Source organism: Cydia splendana, chromosome 11 (assembly GCF_910591565.1).
Source record: "Cydia splendana chromosome 11, ilCydSple1.2, whole genome shotgun sequence".
NCBI lineage: Eukaryota > Metazoa > Arthropoda > Insecta > Lepidoptera > Tortricidae > Cydia > Cydia splendana.
In genome coordinates this window covers 20,353,941-20,371,685 of record NC_085970.1, presented here as the reverse complement: position 1 = coordinate 20,371,685, position 17,745 = coordinate 20,353,941, and the positions used below count along the sequence as shown (strand labels likewise).

The 17,745-nt window shown below is 35.4% G+C and overlaps 1 protein-coding gene across 1 annotated transcript; it reads left to right on the top strand.

Moving 5' to 3' along the window:
- The first annotated feature begins 1,297 nt into the window (after positions 1-1,297).
- On the top strand, positions 1,298-4,722 carry LOC134794843 (uncharacterized). Its single transcript, XM_063766643.1, has 3 exons — positions 1,298-1,451; positions 2,219-3,296; positions 4,009-4,722. Exons 1-3 carry the CDS (start codon positions 1,394-1,396, stop codon positions 4,025-4,027), a joined length of 1,155 nt encoding a protein of 384 aa, XP_063622713.1. The 5' UTR covers positions 1,298-1,393; the 3' UTR covers positions 4,028-4,722.
- Positions 4,723-17,745: the final 13,023 nt, after the last annotated feature.

The following is a 17,745-nucleotide window of genomic DNA, read 5'->3' as shown; positions in this document are numbered from 1 at the left end:
AATAGTTGACATGAGTTGCGTATTACCTATTCTCACATGTATCGTACAACGTTTTACAGTACATATAGCCCTATAGGTTAACTGGAAGAGATCCCTCAAAGGGATAAGTTCGCATTTGTACTTCTTGCTAATTGTATGTTATTTTTAATATGTCTTTTTGTACAATAAAGAGTTTACTACTACTACTAGCCCTTTAAATATTTGACATAGTTACGTAATGTGTGTGTGCATTATCGCACTAGTGCGGTAAAGTCCATATGTGCTGTAAAACATCATACATTTATTTAATTTTGGTTTTGACAGTGAGGCGACCGGCTCAAACATTTTGAACCCACGCATTGCACAGGTGGATGACACTTATCGGGTTCCTAGTATATTAGAAGAAGAAGATACCCATGAGGTAGGTGATTCATGCTAATTATGCTTATTGATTGTAGAGCAGAGAACAATTTTACCTTTTGTACTAACTACCTAGCTAGAATAACATTGTTTCAACTTCGTGTGCCAGAATTCCATCGTAAATTGATTTATCACACGATTCGTAGTCTATTATACAGGGTCTTACTTCTATTTCTCTCGTTGGTTCTTTACCACCGGTGCTTTATATGTACAGTCGACGTCAAATATATGTATACATTTTTCACCTTATTACAAAGGAGTATGCTGCAATAGGTACATATCTTTGACGTCGACTGTACATGATGTGACAAATTGTAAATGCTAACACATACAATATCGTCCTATTACTGCAAATACCTGTTAAGTGACTTTATGACGAAAGTGGTTTTATTAGACCATTAGAATTAATTTTTCAAGCTCTACAAACTGGTAAAACCCATTTTTTGATACTACCTTTCGTTCCGAAGATAGCTCGAGCGTAAGGCAACTTATTGATGATTTGGTAGCATTATGTACTGGAAGAAATTGAAATGTGTATCATAGCACAATGATTCATGTGTTCTCCTCCAAGTAAAAACTGTAACCAGGTTTTAATGTGTTTTTGCATACTCATTTTATGAAATTATATCCGTGGTATATTCTAAAAGTATCTTCTATGTATACATATTTGGTATTTGCGTAAAAGATTATCCAGCTAATTATTTATTTTATGCCAAGCTAAATATACTAAACATCTTTATATTGTTTTGTCTGAAGATCTACGTATTCATTAAGCTGCAATATCATTCAGCCAAAAAAATGTACAACGGCTTAGTAGGGTTTGCATGTAACTTTATTGCAATGTTAACATGTAGTTGTACAGGCAGAATGAACTAAGTGCGCTTAATACTAGCTTCGCACCGTAGCTAACTTGTGTAATGTAACGTTTGATGCTCTGATAATTGTTGTGAATAATTTGTTTAGAATCCTAAGTTAATGACACTGTGTAATAAAAATGAGTGCCAGGAGTAGAAGACTCGTTAGAATGGCCACGAAAGACAAGGATGGAAACCGTAAGTAATATTATTTAATTATGGCCTAAATTTAAATTTGAGGTTAGTATGTGTGTATTTTCGAGACGTTTATGCCGGTGAATGAATATTTTTAACTGTTGTATATATATACTATAGATTCTAATAAAGAATAGACTTGCATAGTTCTGCAAAGAGGATATACCTGGGATGTAGGCAGGTACAAGGTCATTCAAATATCCAAGGCGCTCGCTGCGTGCCGTGCCGGCCGGTTGACTATGTAAGTAGGTAGGTACCTACTTCTGTGTTTATATGCAAACCCCGAGTGTCTTTACCTAATATTTATATATCAATTTATTTATGTATATAATTTGCCTGTATCTGACTAATTAAATTTACGGTATTTCTTGAGTATTTGGGCATGCCGGCCGGTGGATACTTGGAATAATTATGCACTACACTGTAAGTGTGAAAAATTTTAGTCAACGTATTTTTGGCCACTTGTATTAAATTAATCTGTACGTTTATTTTTCAGCTGACGATCAGCCGCTTCCCGCAAGTGCACGCGCTGTACATCAAGTACTGCGGCACGGTAAGTTACTGCTGCGTATAAATACTGTTCACATACTTACCTAATTATTGTTTAGTAGCCGTAACTGACTTGTATAATCTACAAATTTTATATAACGACTCAACGACCTAATTATTTTTAACTTTTACATTTTCTAAGCATAACGCGAGGTCTACAGCTCACAGAGCCACTAGTAGGTATATCTATAATAATAAATTGTCAGGGTATTTTTTTGCAGATAAACACGAGCAGGAGTACGAACAACGCCAGGCTTCAGATCTCGACGAGTCACAAGAACGTATAGCTGATCAGATGCAGCAGATATTTAATGATAATATTTTTCTCGATGATAGCACGCCAGAGTCGGAGCAAGAGCTACCACGGACTAAAATAACATTGCCTGCAAGGCGAATCTCGGAAACGACATCAGAGTCAGAGTCGTCATTATTCGGCGGCGACTTTTCTGATAACGATCCTACGTACCATCCAGACGAAGAGGACCAGCAGCGGTCTCCTGGCAACCACAGCGATGATGATGGTGGTTTAATTACGTTGCAGGACTTATTAGGCCCCAATGCTAAGGAAAACATTGAATCTTTTACTATATCACCAGAGCCAGACACCATTCACCAATATGAAGAGATAAATAATGACACAGTCTCTGACATTGCTACTCTAATATTATCAGATGTGTTAGAGTTGGTTTGGGCAGAAGTGAAAACATTAAGCCGTTGGCGAACTGCCGATCCGAGCAATTGGAAAAAAAATGTCGCAAAAAAGAGACGTGCGGAAGGGTTGTCGTATACAACTAATAACCAAATAAGAGCCCCCAAAGTCCCTAAGACAGTTGATTGTACAAAATGCTTATTCAAATGTACAGATACATTCACCGAACAAGACCGAGCGAAAATTTGTAGAACCTACTGGCATTTGGACTTTGTAAGCAAAAAAAACTTTATACTGGCTCGTATTACAGTCCAGCCACCAAAGAAAATCCTGGTAGAGAGAAAACGACCAGCTAGACCTTACACTACAAAGTGTTATTTTGATTTAGGCACAGAGAAGCGACAAGTTTGTCAGAAATTCTTTTGCTCTGCTTTAGGCATCTCACGTGCAACACTCAGTGCGCTGTTAAAAACCGAGATGAACTTGGATTTTACTCCGGTGCTGATGGACGAGGACATCATGTTCCGCCAAATAAAACTCCCCCAGAAAAGGTGCAAGAAGTACTTGACCACATTTCTTCCTTTCCTACAATGGAGGGACATTATATTCGTAAAAAATCTAAACGTAAATATTTGGAAAGCACACTTTCAGTGAATAAAATGCATGAACTTTATTTGCTAGAGTATGAAAACAACAATCCTGTGTCTGCAATAACTTATCGCAGAATTTTCTCGACTCAGTTCAACTTGAGTTTCTTTGTCCCAAAAAAAGACCAGTGTCAGGCATGTAACAAGTACACCTCAGCACAAGATAAAGATAAAGCTGATCTGGAAACGACCTATAGCGAGCACATACAAAGAAAAGTTGCATGCGAGGCTGAAAAAGAAAGAGACAAACAAAGAGCAGGGACCGATCCAACCTTTTTATCTGTGTCTTTTGATTTGCAAGCTATATTACAAATACCATGTTCAAAAGTTGGCTTGCTTTATTACGTGCGTAAACTGACCGTATACAATTTGACCGTGTATGAGAGTGCCTTACCCAACAATGCCTTTTGCTTTTCCTGGTCCGAAGTACATGGCAAAAAGGGAAGCGCGGAGATTGGTACAATTTTATACCATTACTTGTCAAATTGTATCTCCACGAACGTAACAAGTGTGTCTTTGTTCTCCGACACCTGCGGTGGTCAAAATCGTAACCAAAACGTTGCGGCTATATTACTTTGGGCTGTTAACGAAATCGATCATCTTCAAGTCATTGAACAGAAATTTCTTGAGTCGGGGCATTCTTACATGGAAGCCGATTCAATGCACAGCAGTATTGAAAGTTCTAAGAAAAACAAGGACGTATTCTCTATGACAGATTGGAAAAACATTTTTAAGAATGCTAGATCGAAAGGAGTGTACAATGTTGGCAAAAAAAAGGTAAAAAAAGATCCTTATAATGTTAAAGAATTTAAATACAACGAGTTTTACGACCTAAAACGTCTAGCTGAAGCTATATTGAAAAATAAAAGCAAGGACTGCAATGGGAATAAAGTCCTCTGGCTAAAGATCAAAAAAATGAAATACGTCAAAGGCGACTCAAAAATATACTTCAACTACGACTCATCTGAAGATTATTTGAACTTTGATACCAAGGCGACGGCGACCCCCCAATCTGGCTCTCGGTACAGGACAAGGAACCAAAACAAGTCGAATCCTGGCTCTGTGGAACCACCTCCGACTCCTGAAGCATTTCTTAGTCACGGTTTAAAAAAAATGTACGATAAACCCTTGACGATCTCTGCAGCAAAGAAAAAGGATTTACTCAGTCTTTGCGATAAAGGCGTCATTCCTGAAGAGTATCATGGTTGGTTTCGCTCGCTTAACTGTGACAATGATGTTATTGACCGAGTTCCGGATGTTGCAGCATCAGAATCCAGCAGTGATGAAGACGATTGTTAACTTTCTAGCATTTTTGATGAATAAATAACCATAATACGTTGATAAAATTTCAGTTTTTTCATTTCAAATACCAACAAATTGTAACTAAGTGCTAACAACTACTTTCTTTAGTGAAAACACTGAAATCAGTAATATTCATTAAAATTATTGAGACTTAAATAAGAAATTCCAATATTTTATACAGCTAAAACCTCTTATACTTTGATCGATTATCAGTTAAATCGAAAAAACACGAAAACCTATAGGTATTTACTACTATTTTGTGGCTGGTAGATATATTTTTTGTAAAGTAAAGCTGAGTTAAATAGGTATACAGGCATAAATGCTTTCCTGGGGGATATATAGCAAAGTGTATTTCTACAGGCAAAACATACCAAGTGCGCGACTATTTAATTTTAATCCTGTTTTTATCGGCAATTAGACACAACCTGGATTATTTGCATGGTAAGTAGTAAACTAGATAAAATTATGCTTAGGAATTTATAAATACAGTGTAAATTTGTTCATATTTTTACATAGAAAATAACATCCAAACATTCAAACGTCATTATCTCGAAACACGATTTTTGCACTTAGTAGGTATTTGCAGTAATAGGACGATATATACGATATATTTTATTTTCAGTTACAAATATCGTTCAATGTGGAAGAAGAGCTTCCTGACAAACCCGTCGGTCGAAGAATTGTCGCAGTTAGTTACCATTCGATTCGATTCCTCACATTTTATCCAATAAAAGATTGTATGGAAACTATATACATAAACGCAATATTTCACCGACAAAATCGCAATTTTCTTGTTTTGTTCATACTTCAAGATGGACTCTTTGTGACCTTGACGTCACGGTCACATATCGTTTTATTCGGGGCGTTTCGCGAGTGAAGTACGACTGTCGGACTTTGACTATCATTTCTGAATTTTGTATTCCTTTAATGCAATGGATCCCATATAGACTTTTGATCCTAAAGACAAACCTGATCGATTGATACCATAAATGAAAATTAGTCATCTAGCCTATTATCGATAAGTATATATGTTTTTCTTCATCAAATTATCAATAATTTTCATTTTTTAGATTGTTCCCTCTATAAACTCCTAATAGTCTACCTTGGTGCCAAATTTCAAGTTTCTAGGTCAGCTCGAAGTGGGTTAGGTTTTTGATCTATTAGTCAGTCAGTCACAAAAATGCCGGTTTTAAAACGTTAATTTATGAATAACTGTTAGAGCTACGTTTACGAAATTTTGTATTCTAGACAAGATAAGGGGCTTGAATAAATGTGCAAAATTGCATGTGAGTAGGTAAAAGTGGTAATAAAATTATCAATAGGAAGGATCAAGAAGTTGTTGCAGCCAGAATTAAGAATTTACCAAGGAGAGGACATGTCACTATAATATTTTAATTCATTTTAAAATGTCATTCAGATTATCAATAAGAGTTTCTTATACCGTATTCGAATTAAAAGAAATATTTTATTAATAACACAATTCTCTTTAGTTTTTGCTCGTATTTAGTATACAACTAACTAATTATTCGTATAAAATTATTTATCGTAGAAACACTCGTATAGTTTCAAAATAAGCTATTTTATTTTGTTGGCATTGTCAAACCCATTGACTATTTTTGTTTTGCTTTAATATATGGTCAGTCGTAAAAGTATTAGCGTCAGCAATGGATTTATATAATGTATTTCTTTAAAAAACATGATATTTCATGCTAAGTAACAGAAAACAGTCAAATATTGTACCGGAAATATTAGTCCCGAAAATCCCGAAAGTACCGGGAATTTAATTTTGAAATCCCGGTTCTTTGCTTGGTTCTAAATCCCGGGAATTCCCGGTACTTTCGGTACCGGTATTTCCCGGGAGCAAACCCTAGTATGTAGGACTGTAGGTACTGTAAAACGTTGTACGATACATGTGCCAATAGGTAATTCGCAACTCGTGTCGATTCAAAACACTCCCTTCGGTCGTGTTCGAATTTATCGCCACTCGTTTCGATTTTCCTATTTGCCGCACTTGTAAACGTAATGTAGGTAAGTACTATTACAATATGGTGCTACTTTACCGTATTAGTGCGATAATTAGCACATTACGTAACTATGTCGAAAATTTAAAGGGCCATATTATGTACTGTAAAACGTTGTATGATACATGTGCGAATTACCTATTTTTCGCTCTTGTATCGGTATGCCCTAATTTTTTAATAAATATCGATGATATACCTGCACAGTATACCTAATAAATAATGATATTATAGAAAACTTGCAGTCATTAATTTGTTTAAATATAAACTGTATTTACCCTTATAATTAAATATTATTGAAATAAGAGTTGACTTCATTAAAATGAATATTTAATTTGCACTATGTTTCATTTATTTTTCCAATTTAACTTTAACGCCATCTATGAGATGCAGCATGCTTTTTTTCAGTATTTAGTAATACGTTTTACAAATCAGTGTCCTGTTAGTTCATTTAAGTCGCTACTTCTTGCGTGGCGCTGTTGTATCGTCATTGTATCTAGGGGCGGGATGGGTGGCGTGAGGGGAGGCTCGATTGTAGATTTCATTTGGGTACGGGAACGGCCTTAAGCGTGACAAATCTTGCATGGAGGAGGAGTGCCTTAAGAGAAAAAGATTACTTCACGCTGCACAAATCGCACTAAAAAATAACAAGGCTAAAATCAAGAGATTAAAAGCGAAATTAGCACCCAAGAACATGTTTAAAAAGACAATGTTCCCAAGCACTTCTTCCCACCTCATTGCCACGATGCAAATGCGAAGAAACGGTTCCGGCCTCGAATGTCCAATTCCTTAAATGTCCATTTTCCTCGAATGTCTAATTTCCCAAATGTCCATTTGCTCGAAGGTCCAATTCCCGGAATGTCCATTTGCTCAAACGTCCAATTCTCGGAATGTCCATTTGCTCGAAGGTCCAATTCCCGGAATGTCCATTTGCTCGAAGGTCCAATTCCTTAAATGTCCATTTTCTTCGAATGTCTAATTCCCGAATGTCTGTTTATCGAATGTCCAATTCCCTGAATGTCCATATCACCATGGAAATAGATCTACGGCTACAACAACGGGTACTGGGTTTCACGGAGTCGGATCGGACGTAGACGTAGGACGGAAACTGCTCTAACGGTACCGTTTCAAAAATATACCTAGTATTGAATGTTATTCATTTGTGTACCATTACCAACGGATACCTTTTTAGTTGATACCTTTATTTTACTTACTTCACGGTCTTATGCGTTCATGGAAATGTACATTTACCACTCATTTAACTTACTTTTTAACCGACTTCAATTTCATAGAAGGAGGAGGTTCTGTATTCGGTTCTGGCTATTTTTTTTTCTATGTACGTTCACCGATTACTCCGACATGCGTAGTCCGATTTGAGTAATTATTTTTTTGTTTGAAAGGAGCTACCTCCGAGTTGGTCTCATTTTAATTTGGTTCTGTTCTGATGATGGCATCCATGAGGAATTGAGGGAACTCTTCAATTTTTAAAGGCACATGCATAGTGTTTTGGGCGTTTTCTTAAGCAACTCGAGCATTTTCTCCCGAAAACCACCAATTTGATGAAGTAGACCTGATGATGATGATTATTTTGATGATAATGATGATGATTTCTTTAAATGTTACAAGTATGTTCAGTGATTAGGTACCTGTGATCCGATTTGAGTAATTCTTTTTTTGTTTGGAAGAAGTTACCTCCAAGGTGTTTCCGTATTATTTTTGGTTCTGGTCTGATGATGGAATCCATGAGGAATGGAGGGAACTCCTCAATTTTTAAAGGCACGTGTTAAGTGATTTCGGGGTTTTCTAAAGTAACTCGAGCATTTGCTTCCGAAAACTACCAATTTGATGTACTGCAACTGTAGCCTTACCACGAGTTTGACATTGACATATTCGCTAACGTCTTATGCATCTAAATGTAACTTTTTATGCATCTCGCTCACACTAAGGTTAGTACGAGCGAGGTGCATAGGAAGTAAGTTACACACATGCTAGCGAATATATCAATGTCAAACTCGTGGTAAGCTGGTAAGGCTACTGATCGGGGGTTAGGGTTAGGAGTTAAGGGGTCAGGGATTAAGGGGTCGGGGAATAGCGGTTGAAGGGTTGCTGGTTCAGGATCGAGGGGTTCCTGGATCAGGGGTTGATGTGCTGTGAGGTTGAGTGATCGGGGGGCTGAGGGATTGGGTCAGTGGCGGGGCGGGCGGATGGATTTAGTTGACAGGAATTATAATTTCCCAGACGGACTCGAGAAAATTCCTGATTACATATTTACTAAAGTAATAGGTACACGAATTTAGTGTTAAACATGATCTTGTTTTTCATTCATGCGTCGCGCTCTTAACAATGCGTTAAAACTAAAAATGGTAAAATAAAAACTTTTTATAAAAAAAATGAAACCGACTTCAAAAAGGATGAAATAAAATATTATCCTTTTTATGTCTATGCGTTACCAACTGATATGTTTGAAGTCGGTGCCAAGCCAAATTTTGAAGCATACCATGACTTTGGTGCAATTCGATAAGGATTTACATACGTTGGATTGCCTTACACGACGACAATGAACGTTCTTTCTGTAGGTACAGTCGACGTTAAAAAATAAATTTTAAAAATTTAAAATAAACCCCTTATAAACCGCAAATATTTTCATATCAGTTTGAGCCATGCCACAAAATAATGCGACAGTAAGCTGCCCGGGCAGCTTCCGATGGGCCCCACTTTTTTGGGCTGATTGTGTATCCTGTTCTCTTATTCTATATCAATGCTTTGAAAAAATGCAACTACTTATTATCAAAATTCAGAAAATAAAGATAAAAGCCATGTTTTATTTTCGTAAAAATATTTTATTTCTTAATTTTCTACAATTTCGTAAATAAACGGTTTTTAGTGTCACCTGAATAGTAGGCCAACAATATGTGGCGAATTTCGTAGGCACACGGACTATTTGTTACTCTACTAGACGTCCAGCCAGGTTCTGATGTTTCATCACAGACGAAACGGTCAATTGGGTCATTAGACATACAAAGATTGGACGTACAGGGAATCAGATATTAGACATTCCGGTAATTGGACGTACGAGGAGGAGGCATTCAAGGAATTGGACATACGGGGATTGGACGTTCAGGTAATTAGACATACAGGGATCGGACGTTCAGGTAATTAGACATACGGGGATTGGTCGTTCAGGTAATTAGACATACGGGGATTGGTCGTTCAAGGAATTGGACGCACGGGGACTGGGCATTTGGAAAAATGGACATTCGAGGCCAGAACCGAAGAAACAAACGGAAGTGGACTAAAGAGGAGAGACGATTTTCTTTGGCGCTATTTTATAAATCACCCACCACCTATAATTTCATAAGGGATCAAGGAGTTGTGTTGCCTTCAGTGTCATGCATCAAGCGGTGGTTATCTGAATCTGACTGTTTACCGGGAGTATCAAAAAAGACATTTTCGCAAATTCAGGCGAAATTTTCCTTTGATGAAATGTCAATTATGACATGCTTAGAATATAACAAAAAATTTGATTTCATTGAAGGATTCGAAGATTTTGGACGAGGGGAGCGAACCCAAAACGTTGCGAAATACGCGTTAGTATTTCTGGCAAGAGGTATTTATTCAAACTAGAAAATACCACTATGCTACTTCTTGTCTCACACTAATGTGAAGTCTCAGAAGTTGCAAACTTTGATTAAAGTTGTAGTCAACAATCTTTTTGACGCGGGATTATTACCTAAAGCAACAGTGTGCGACCAAGTGAGCACCAACCAAAGTGCACTGAAAGCCCTTGGTGCAACAAAGGACTATCCGTTTTTTTAGGGTCTATATTAATTCGCATAACGTAATACTCCTAATTCAAATTGGCATAACATAGATTACGCATAACTTTTGAATCGCATAACATTATTTCGCATAACTGAGTACGCATAATATTAATGTGCATAACTTATATTGTCATAACGATGACTTAGGATAAATGTAATAAGCATAACGTCATTTGCATAATTATTAAATGGTATAAATATAAAAGGATGAAAACAGATTGTTACATCACCAAAAAGCGGTGTTTGGAAGCAATTGCAGCCAATTTCGATTTAAATTTAGTTTGGATGTTATTTTCCATCCTACTGATTTATAGGTATAGGTTCTATTTACCAGTTAGAGGTACTGACAAATGTAATTTTGATTGTATATATTATTTTATTTATTTAATAGATCTGAGGAGTTGATCAGGATGTCAATATATCTATTATGGGGCTGTTATAAAAAAACCTAACATCGAAGGCTAAGGCCTTCTGAACCTAACCTAACCGAGTTGGTTAAGTTGGTTTTGCCCTGACCCATTTAATACGCTTGCTTTATAAAATTATGCTAATTCATTTTATGACAGTTAAAGTTATAGTTAATAATGTTATGCCTATTTAAATTATGCGGAGTCATTATTATGCGCAATAAGTGTTATGCTTTTTTATTATTATGCTTGTTCAATGTTATGAACAATTATTTTATGCCAAATCTGTTATGCGAATTCATATTATGCCAATTAATGTTAGGCGTATTAAGGGGCACCCGTTTTTTTATGTTAACGGTCGCAAACTGTTTGCTATTTTTGATGCACCACACTGCATTAATAACTTGAGGAACAATTGGCTGTGTAACAATTACATATACGAAAACAAAGAAGTTTCGTTCAAGGATGTAATTGCTGCACATAATATAGATCAAAAAAACAAAAGTCGGACACTGCTAAAAATTACACCGAGCCATTTAAGGTGGTTCTCCTTATGCGAATTTCATACAATTTTATTGGTCAATTTTCTCTTAATACGTAGATTTACAGCACTTACAACCTTGATGTTTAGGTAGTGCATAATCGTCTGTCGTCGCCAAGTTAAAAATAATGACCAATTATTCAATATTTTTAATTAAAAACCATTTGAAAAATGCGAAGATTTTAGTTAAGCGCTTGTTTGTGTGAGTGATCTTTACACTATCCATGTAAAACAAGATGGCGAGATTCAGTTTAATAATAACCAACATAGATGTCACTTTAACACAGGTGACCTAACTAAGTAGTTTCTAATTTACTCAATAGATGGTAATAACGTAAGGGTATATAATTCACAAAATATGTTGTAATAGTTTAGCTTACAAACCATTTCCGTTAAAATTTGATCCCTACATTAGTACATGTAACTACCTAATCGGAGGTCAGGCCAGATTTGCTTTCTAAGGGTTTCTAGGAATTTTCGTTAATCAATTATCAGTTCAAAACTGGGATTGGTAGTAAGGTGATAATTTTTCAATGATTTTAAATAAAAATTATATATTCATAAATTATAAATGAATTTTCATTGATTTTACAAATTTATAAGATCATAACATTTATAATAAATTATTATTAAGTCCGCGAGAGTGTGAAGGGTACTTATTCCATAGATAAGCTGTGCGTTTTTCTGCATACGTTTTTTTAAACTACCTACCTACCGCTCTATTTTTTTCCCGTTCACCGTAAATTAGACTATTGTACGCAAGAGTATTGTGGTTGTGGTTTACTCGCTGGATTTATTTATACGGACGCCTAAACTAAAACTCATTAACAGGCTTTTATTATAGTGTAGTAAATAAAGGTAGTGGACCCCGCAGTAATTCCTCAGCCAGAAAAAACTTTACAGTGTGATAAAGTATCAATAAATAAAAAGTATTGTATAAATTTCCAAAGAATAATAATAATAGGATTTAAGTAAATACCTAAAGTCTTAAATCGTTAATATCTTTTTACGGAAAAATGCTCCGTTTAAACTTTCTTCTCCGGACATATTCATGTAACGTATTGCAACAATATATGAAATATCAAAAAAAAAATCCCCGTAGAAATACCAATATTAACAAAATATAATTTTTTGGCGTGTCTTGGACCGGAAAATTGCTCAGTCTAATTTTTTCACTGGAATGTCATTTTATTGCCGATTTATACCTACAAATTGAAAATCTAAAAAAGTTACCATGTAACTATACTTTTTTCAGAAATTGCCTTTTTACTCGCTGTGGAAAATTTATCTATCCATTTTATTTATTGAATTAAGTTCACAGCTTTCTTTCCATTCAACTATAAAAACATCCAAAAAAAAAACGAGCGTATTAAAAACTAAACATATCGGGAGCAGTATATAGGGAGCGGGGTGTACAAGGGATGATATTTCTTATGGATATTTTGGATTTAAGTATATACGTGACTACTTAGTATATATTTAAAAATAAATCAGGCTGAGAAATTTTCCACTCTCAGTTTTTAATAGTTCTAAAATACATAAACTTGGGTATGCATTTTTTTTTGGATTTTCTTACCCACTACGCCAAATTATATTCTAAGATCATATAAGAAGGAAAAAATGGCAGAGCAATTTTCCGATGAAAATGAGCGTCAAAAAAGGAATTATCATAAAAAAAATATTCTCATGTTTGACAAAAGTTTTAGATTTTTTTCTAGTATCACATACTGATACAAATAACTTATTTGGTAAAATAATTTTGGACGGAGGAATTACTCGGTTCAATATATAAACATATTTGTATTTTTACGTTTAAAAACCTAACTTAGGAGTGTTTTTTTTTTTGGATATTTCATATGTTAGTTTCGGCTCATACTATACAATAACCAAGCAAAATTTCATCGACTGAGGAATTAATGCATGGGTCTCCATACAACATCTTGCTTCGTTTACTCCACTATTAGGTCGACCTGTATGTAACTAACTATGTACTTAATGGAATCTAAGGTAACTAATTTAACCATCTTCCAAGGATTGTAGCGTCATGAAAATTGGCAGCTGTATGTAGTTCTGATGACAATACAATAATATGGTACTGTCGAACTGATCTGATGATGGAGACAGGAGGTGGCCATAGGAACTCTCGACCTGTATGTAACTAACTATGTAATGGAATCTAAGGTAACTAATTTAACCATCTTCCAAGGATCGTAGCGTCATGAAAATTTACAGCTGTATGTAGTTCTGCGGGCTCAGCACGGTTCCATTTTTATCGACTATCACTATGCGCGTCCCTTTCGCACTTACATACTTGTTAGAACGTGACAGGCATGGTGACAAGGGATAAAAACACGACCGTGCTAAGCCGCCTGATGACAATACAATAATATGGTACTGTCGAACTGATCTGATGATGGAGACAGGAGGTGGCCATAGGAACTCTGTGATGAAACAACGCAACCTAATTGTGTTAGGGGTTTTTAGAATTTATAATGAGTATTAGTTGTCTGTCGTAAGAAAAGTATAGTCAGCGATAAAAGCTTGTACCAAAAATGAAATTTTTGCCATAAACTTATTTTACATTTTCGGTAAGTACCTAATACATGTCAAGTCATTACGGTAATTAGTTTCTACGTAAGCATTTCTTGTCTTCGGTACCTACCTGCTCTGCTATTATTATTATTATTTTAAAAAGTTTAAGAGAACATGTCGACATTCGTACTTTTTTGGAAAGCTGAGGAACTCATTTCTGTATTTTGTACGCAAAGTGTCATACTTTTTTTTAAAGTAATGCCTTAAAATGTTACAAAGTTTGGGGAAAATTACAAAAACATTGTGACTTCAAATCATTTTTTTTTGAAAATTTTGGAAAGTTTTGGCAATCTTTTTTTATTTCACGTAATCAGTAGTTTATTGGCTATTAGGTGAATGTTTTTTTACGTCCAAATTTGAGTAGTTTTTTCACAATTACCACTTTTTAGTCGAAAGGCGGGTTTTGTAAACAAAAAACTAAAAACTCATATAACTTGAAAACCAATGAGTTTTGACCCCTGGTTGACTGGACTTAAATCATTGCAAATGACCCATAGAATAACCCCTTTCAAGGAATACGGCGAAGACTAAGACTCCGCTGTCCGTTTGATCGTCCGTCCGTCTTCCGTTGTCGTCCGACAGTTGAAATTTTCATACAAATTATGTATTTAATATTATAGGACATTTATAGGACATTTTTACACAAATTGACTAAGCCCCACGGTAAGCTCAAGAAGGCTTGTGTTGTGGGTACCTACTCAGACAACGATATATATAATATATAAATACTTAAATACGTAGAAAACAACCATGACTCAGGAACAAATATCTGTATCATCATACAAATAAATGCCCTTACCAGGATTCGAACCCGGGACCATCGGCTTCATAGGCAGGGTCACTACCCACTAGGCCAGACCACACCACCATTCCGGGTATTTCTGTTGCCGTTATAACAACAAATACTAAAAACAGAATATAATAAATACTTAAGTGGGTCCCATACAACAAACGTGATTCTTTTTCCGTTTTTTGCTTAAGGCCGGCGCCCCACTTCTGCGCACGCTACATCCACGGCCCACGTTTTAATACAAACCGTGGGCAAGCCCACGAAATTTTGTATATGGTCTAAGATCCCACATATATGGTCGACCTTCACCAATACGTCTGATGGATGAAACATATATTTTATGAAAGAAAATATGTTCCAGAACATAAATAAATAGGGTTGCCTAAAGAAATATGGTCATGGCTATTTTTAATAAATTTTTGAAAAAACATTTTTTCGTCAAATTTCACCGATTTGTCTGACGATCGAGATAAGTTTCAATGGAAAGTATACAACTTGTACAACATAAATCAACTAGGTTGCCTATCTTTTTCCGATCACTATTATGTGGTTGCCGTGTTTAAAGAGGTGATTTTATATCGATAATTGCATTCATCTGTCTGAAGCTTGAATTATACATCAAAATGATGGTAATTTTATTGCAAATAGAATGGTATAGGGTTGCCTGCAAAAATCCGGTCAAAAATAAGGGTTGCCAGGCTTTTAAATAAAATAAGAAGGAAGGACTTTTAGCGATAACTCATAAACGGCTTAACTAAGCAAGTTTGTTTTAATTTTATTTGAATGAGTTCTTTAGGCACTATTTTCATGATTTTTTTCATATTTTTTGGACCAATGGTTCAAAAGTTAGAAGGAAAAGCCATTTTTTTTCTTTCTAAACGATTGTTTCCGAAATGATTCACTTTATCAAAAAATGTTGTTTATATACCCCTATTTATTTTGAATGGTCTATCCAACGACACCCCACACTATAAGTTTGAAACGATAAAAAAATTGTCACACACATTTTGTTTCTTTCAAAGCGATTATTTCCGAAAATATTCACTTGAATCAAAAAATGTTCTTCCAAAACCCCTATTAATTTTGGAAGACCTATCCAACGACACCCCACACCATAGGGTTGAAACGAAAAAAAAATCCTCACATACATTTTGTTTCTTTCGAAGCGATTATTTCCAAAAATATTCACTTTAGCAAAAAAAAATTTTTGAAGAACCTTATTCATTTTAAAATTCATATCAAATGACATATCACAACATAGGTATCAACCGAAGAAAAATAAAAAAAATGTATGTATCCATTTTTTTCGCTTCAATCCCATAGTGTGACATGTCGTTGGATAAATATGCAAACAATATAATATACATATATAAACAAAAAATATGAAAAAAATCATGAAAATAGTGCCTAAAAAACTCATTCAAATAAAATTAAAACAAACTTGATCAGTTAAGCCGTTTATGAGTTATCGATAAAGTCTTCCCTTCTTATTTTATTTAAAATCCTGGCAACCCTTATTTGTGACCGGATTTTCGCAGGCAACCCTATACCATTGTATTTGCAATAAAATTGCCATCATTTTGATGTATAATTCAAGCGTCAGATAGATGAGTGCAATTATCGATATAAAATCACCTCTTTAAACACGGCAACCACATAATAGTGACCGGAAAAAGATAGGCAACCTAGTTTATTTATGTTGTACAAGTTGTATACTTTCCATTGAAACTTATTTCGTTCGTCAGACAAATCGGTGAAATTTGACGAAAAAAAATCTTTTTTCAAAAGTTTATTAAAAATAGCCTTGACCATATTTCTTTAGGCAACCCTATTTACGGGTCATCCATTAATTACGTCACACGAATTTCTAGGTTTTTTTACCCCTCCCCCCTCCTTGTCACACTTGGTCACATTTGGCAAACCCCTCCCCCCTGGTGTGACGTCACATCAACGAAATCGGCAAATATTTATTTAATATTTTATCAAAATATTTTTGACAAAAGAAATATTAGTAATTTTATAACCCAAAACTGATTAAGAAATAAAATTAAACGAATAAAAACGATTATCGTTTCTAAGACTTGTTATTTAAATGTATATTGGCGTATAAAATAATTTAAATAAATTTTCGGTTACTGATGAAGTTAAAGTGACGTCACAAAGTTTGTGACTCCTCCCCCTTGTCACAACATGTCACATTTTCTTGACCCACTCCCTCCTCCTAAACGTGTGATGTAATTAATGGATGACCCCTTATTTATGTTCTGGAACATATTTTCTTTCATATTTTCATAGTTTCATCCGTCAGACAGGTTGGTGAAGGTCGACCATATATGTGGGATCTCCTACTAATAGGAACGTGGGTCGTGTACATAGCGTGCGCAGCAGTGGGGCGGCGGCCTAATGGTACGGAACCCTTCGTGCGCGAGTATAAATATGTATAGGAATATATAATATAATCGATAAACGTTTATGGTTTGTCACGATGTGTGACATTCGTATTTAATTCTTTATATTTTTTTGCACCTGGTCCTGTCCTGCAAACTGCATCATGCATATCTACTTCAGATTCTTTTTGACTAGGCTAGGCCGATCATCATTGTTTATTGTGTATTGCATTTCCATGTTGCTACATAAAGGTGTTACAATACAATTTCGAGTACAGTGACATGGACCCTGTAAGGGCACAGCAATTCTTATTCTAAAATAACAAATTAATTCTAGGCATGTCAAACAAATTAAAATAGGTAATAACAAACATTAAAATATATAATAATATGTACATACAGTCGACGTCAAAGATATGTTTACATGTTTGCACCTTACTCCCTTGTAATAAACCGAAAAATGTAAACATATCAAAGACGTCGACTGTACATAGAAAAATTCGCCCTTGCCGCCGTGACCTAGCAGAGGACGCTGGTTCGATTCCACCCCGGGGCACTGGAGGCCTTGGTCACTTTTTCTTAAGCCGCGTCTCG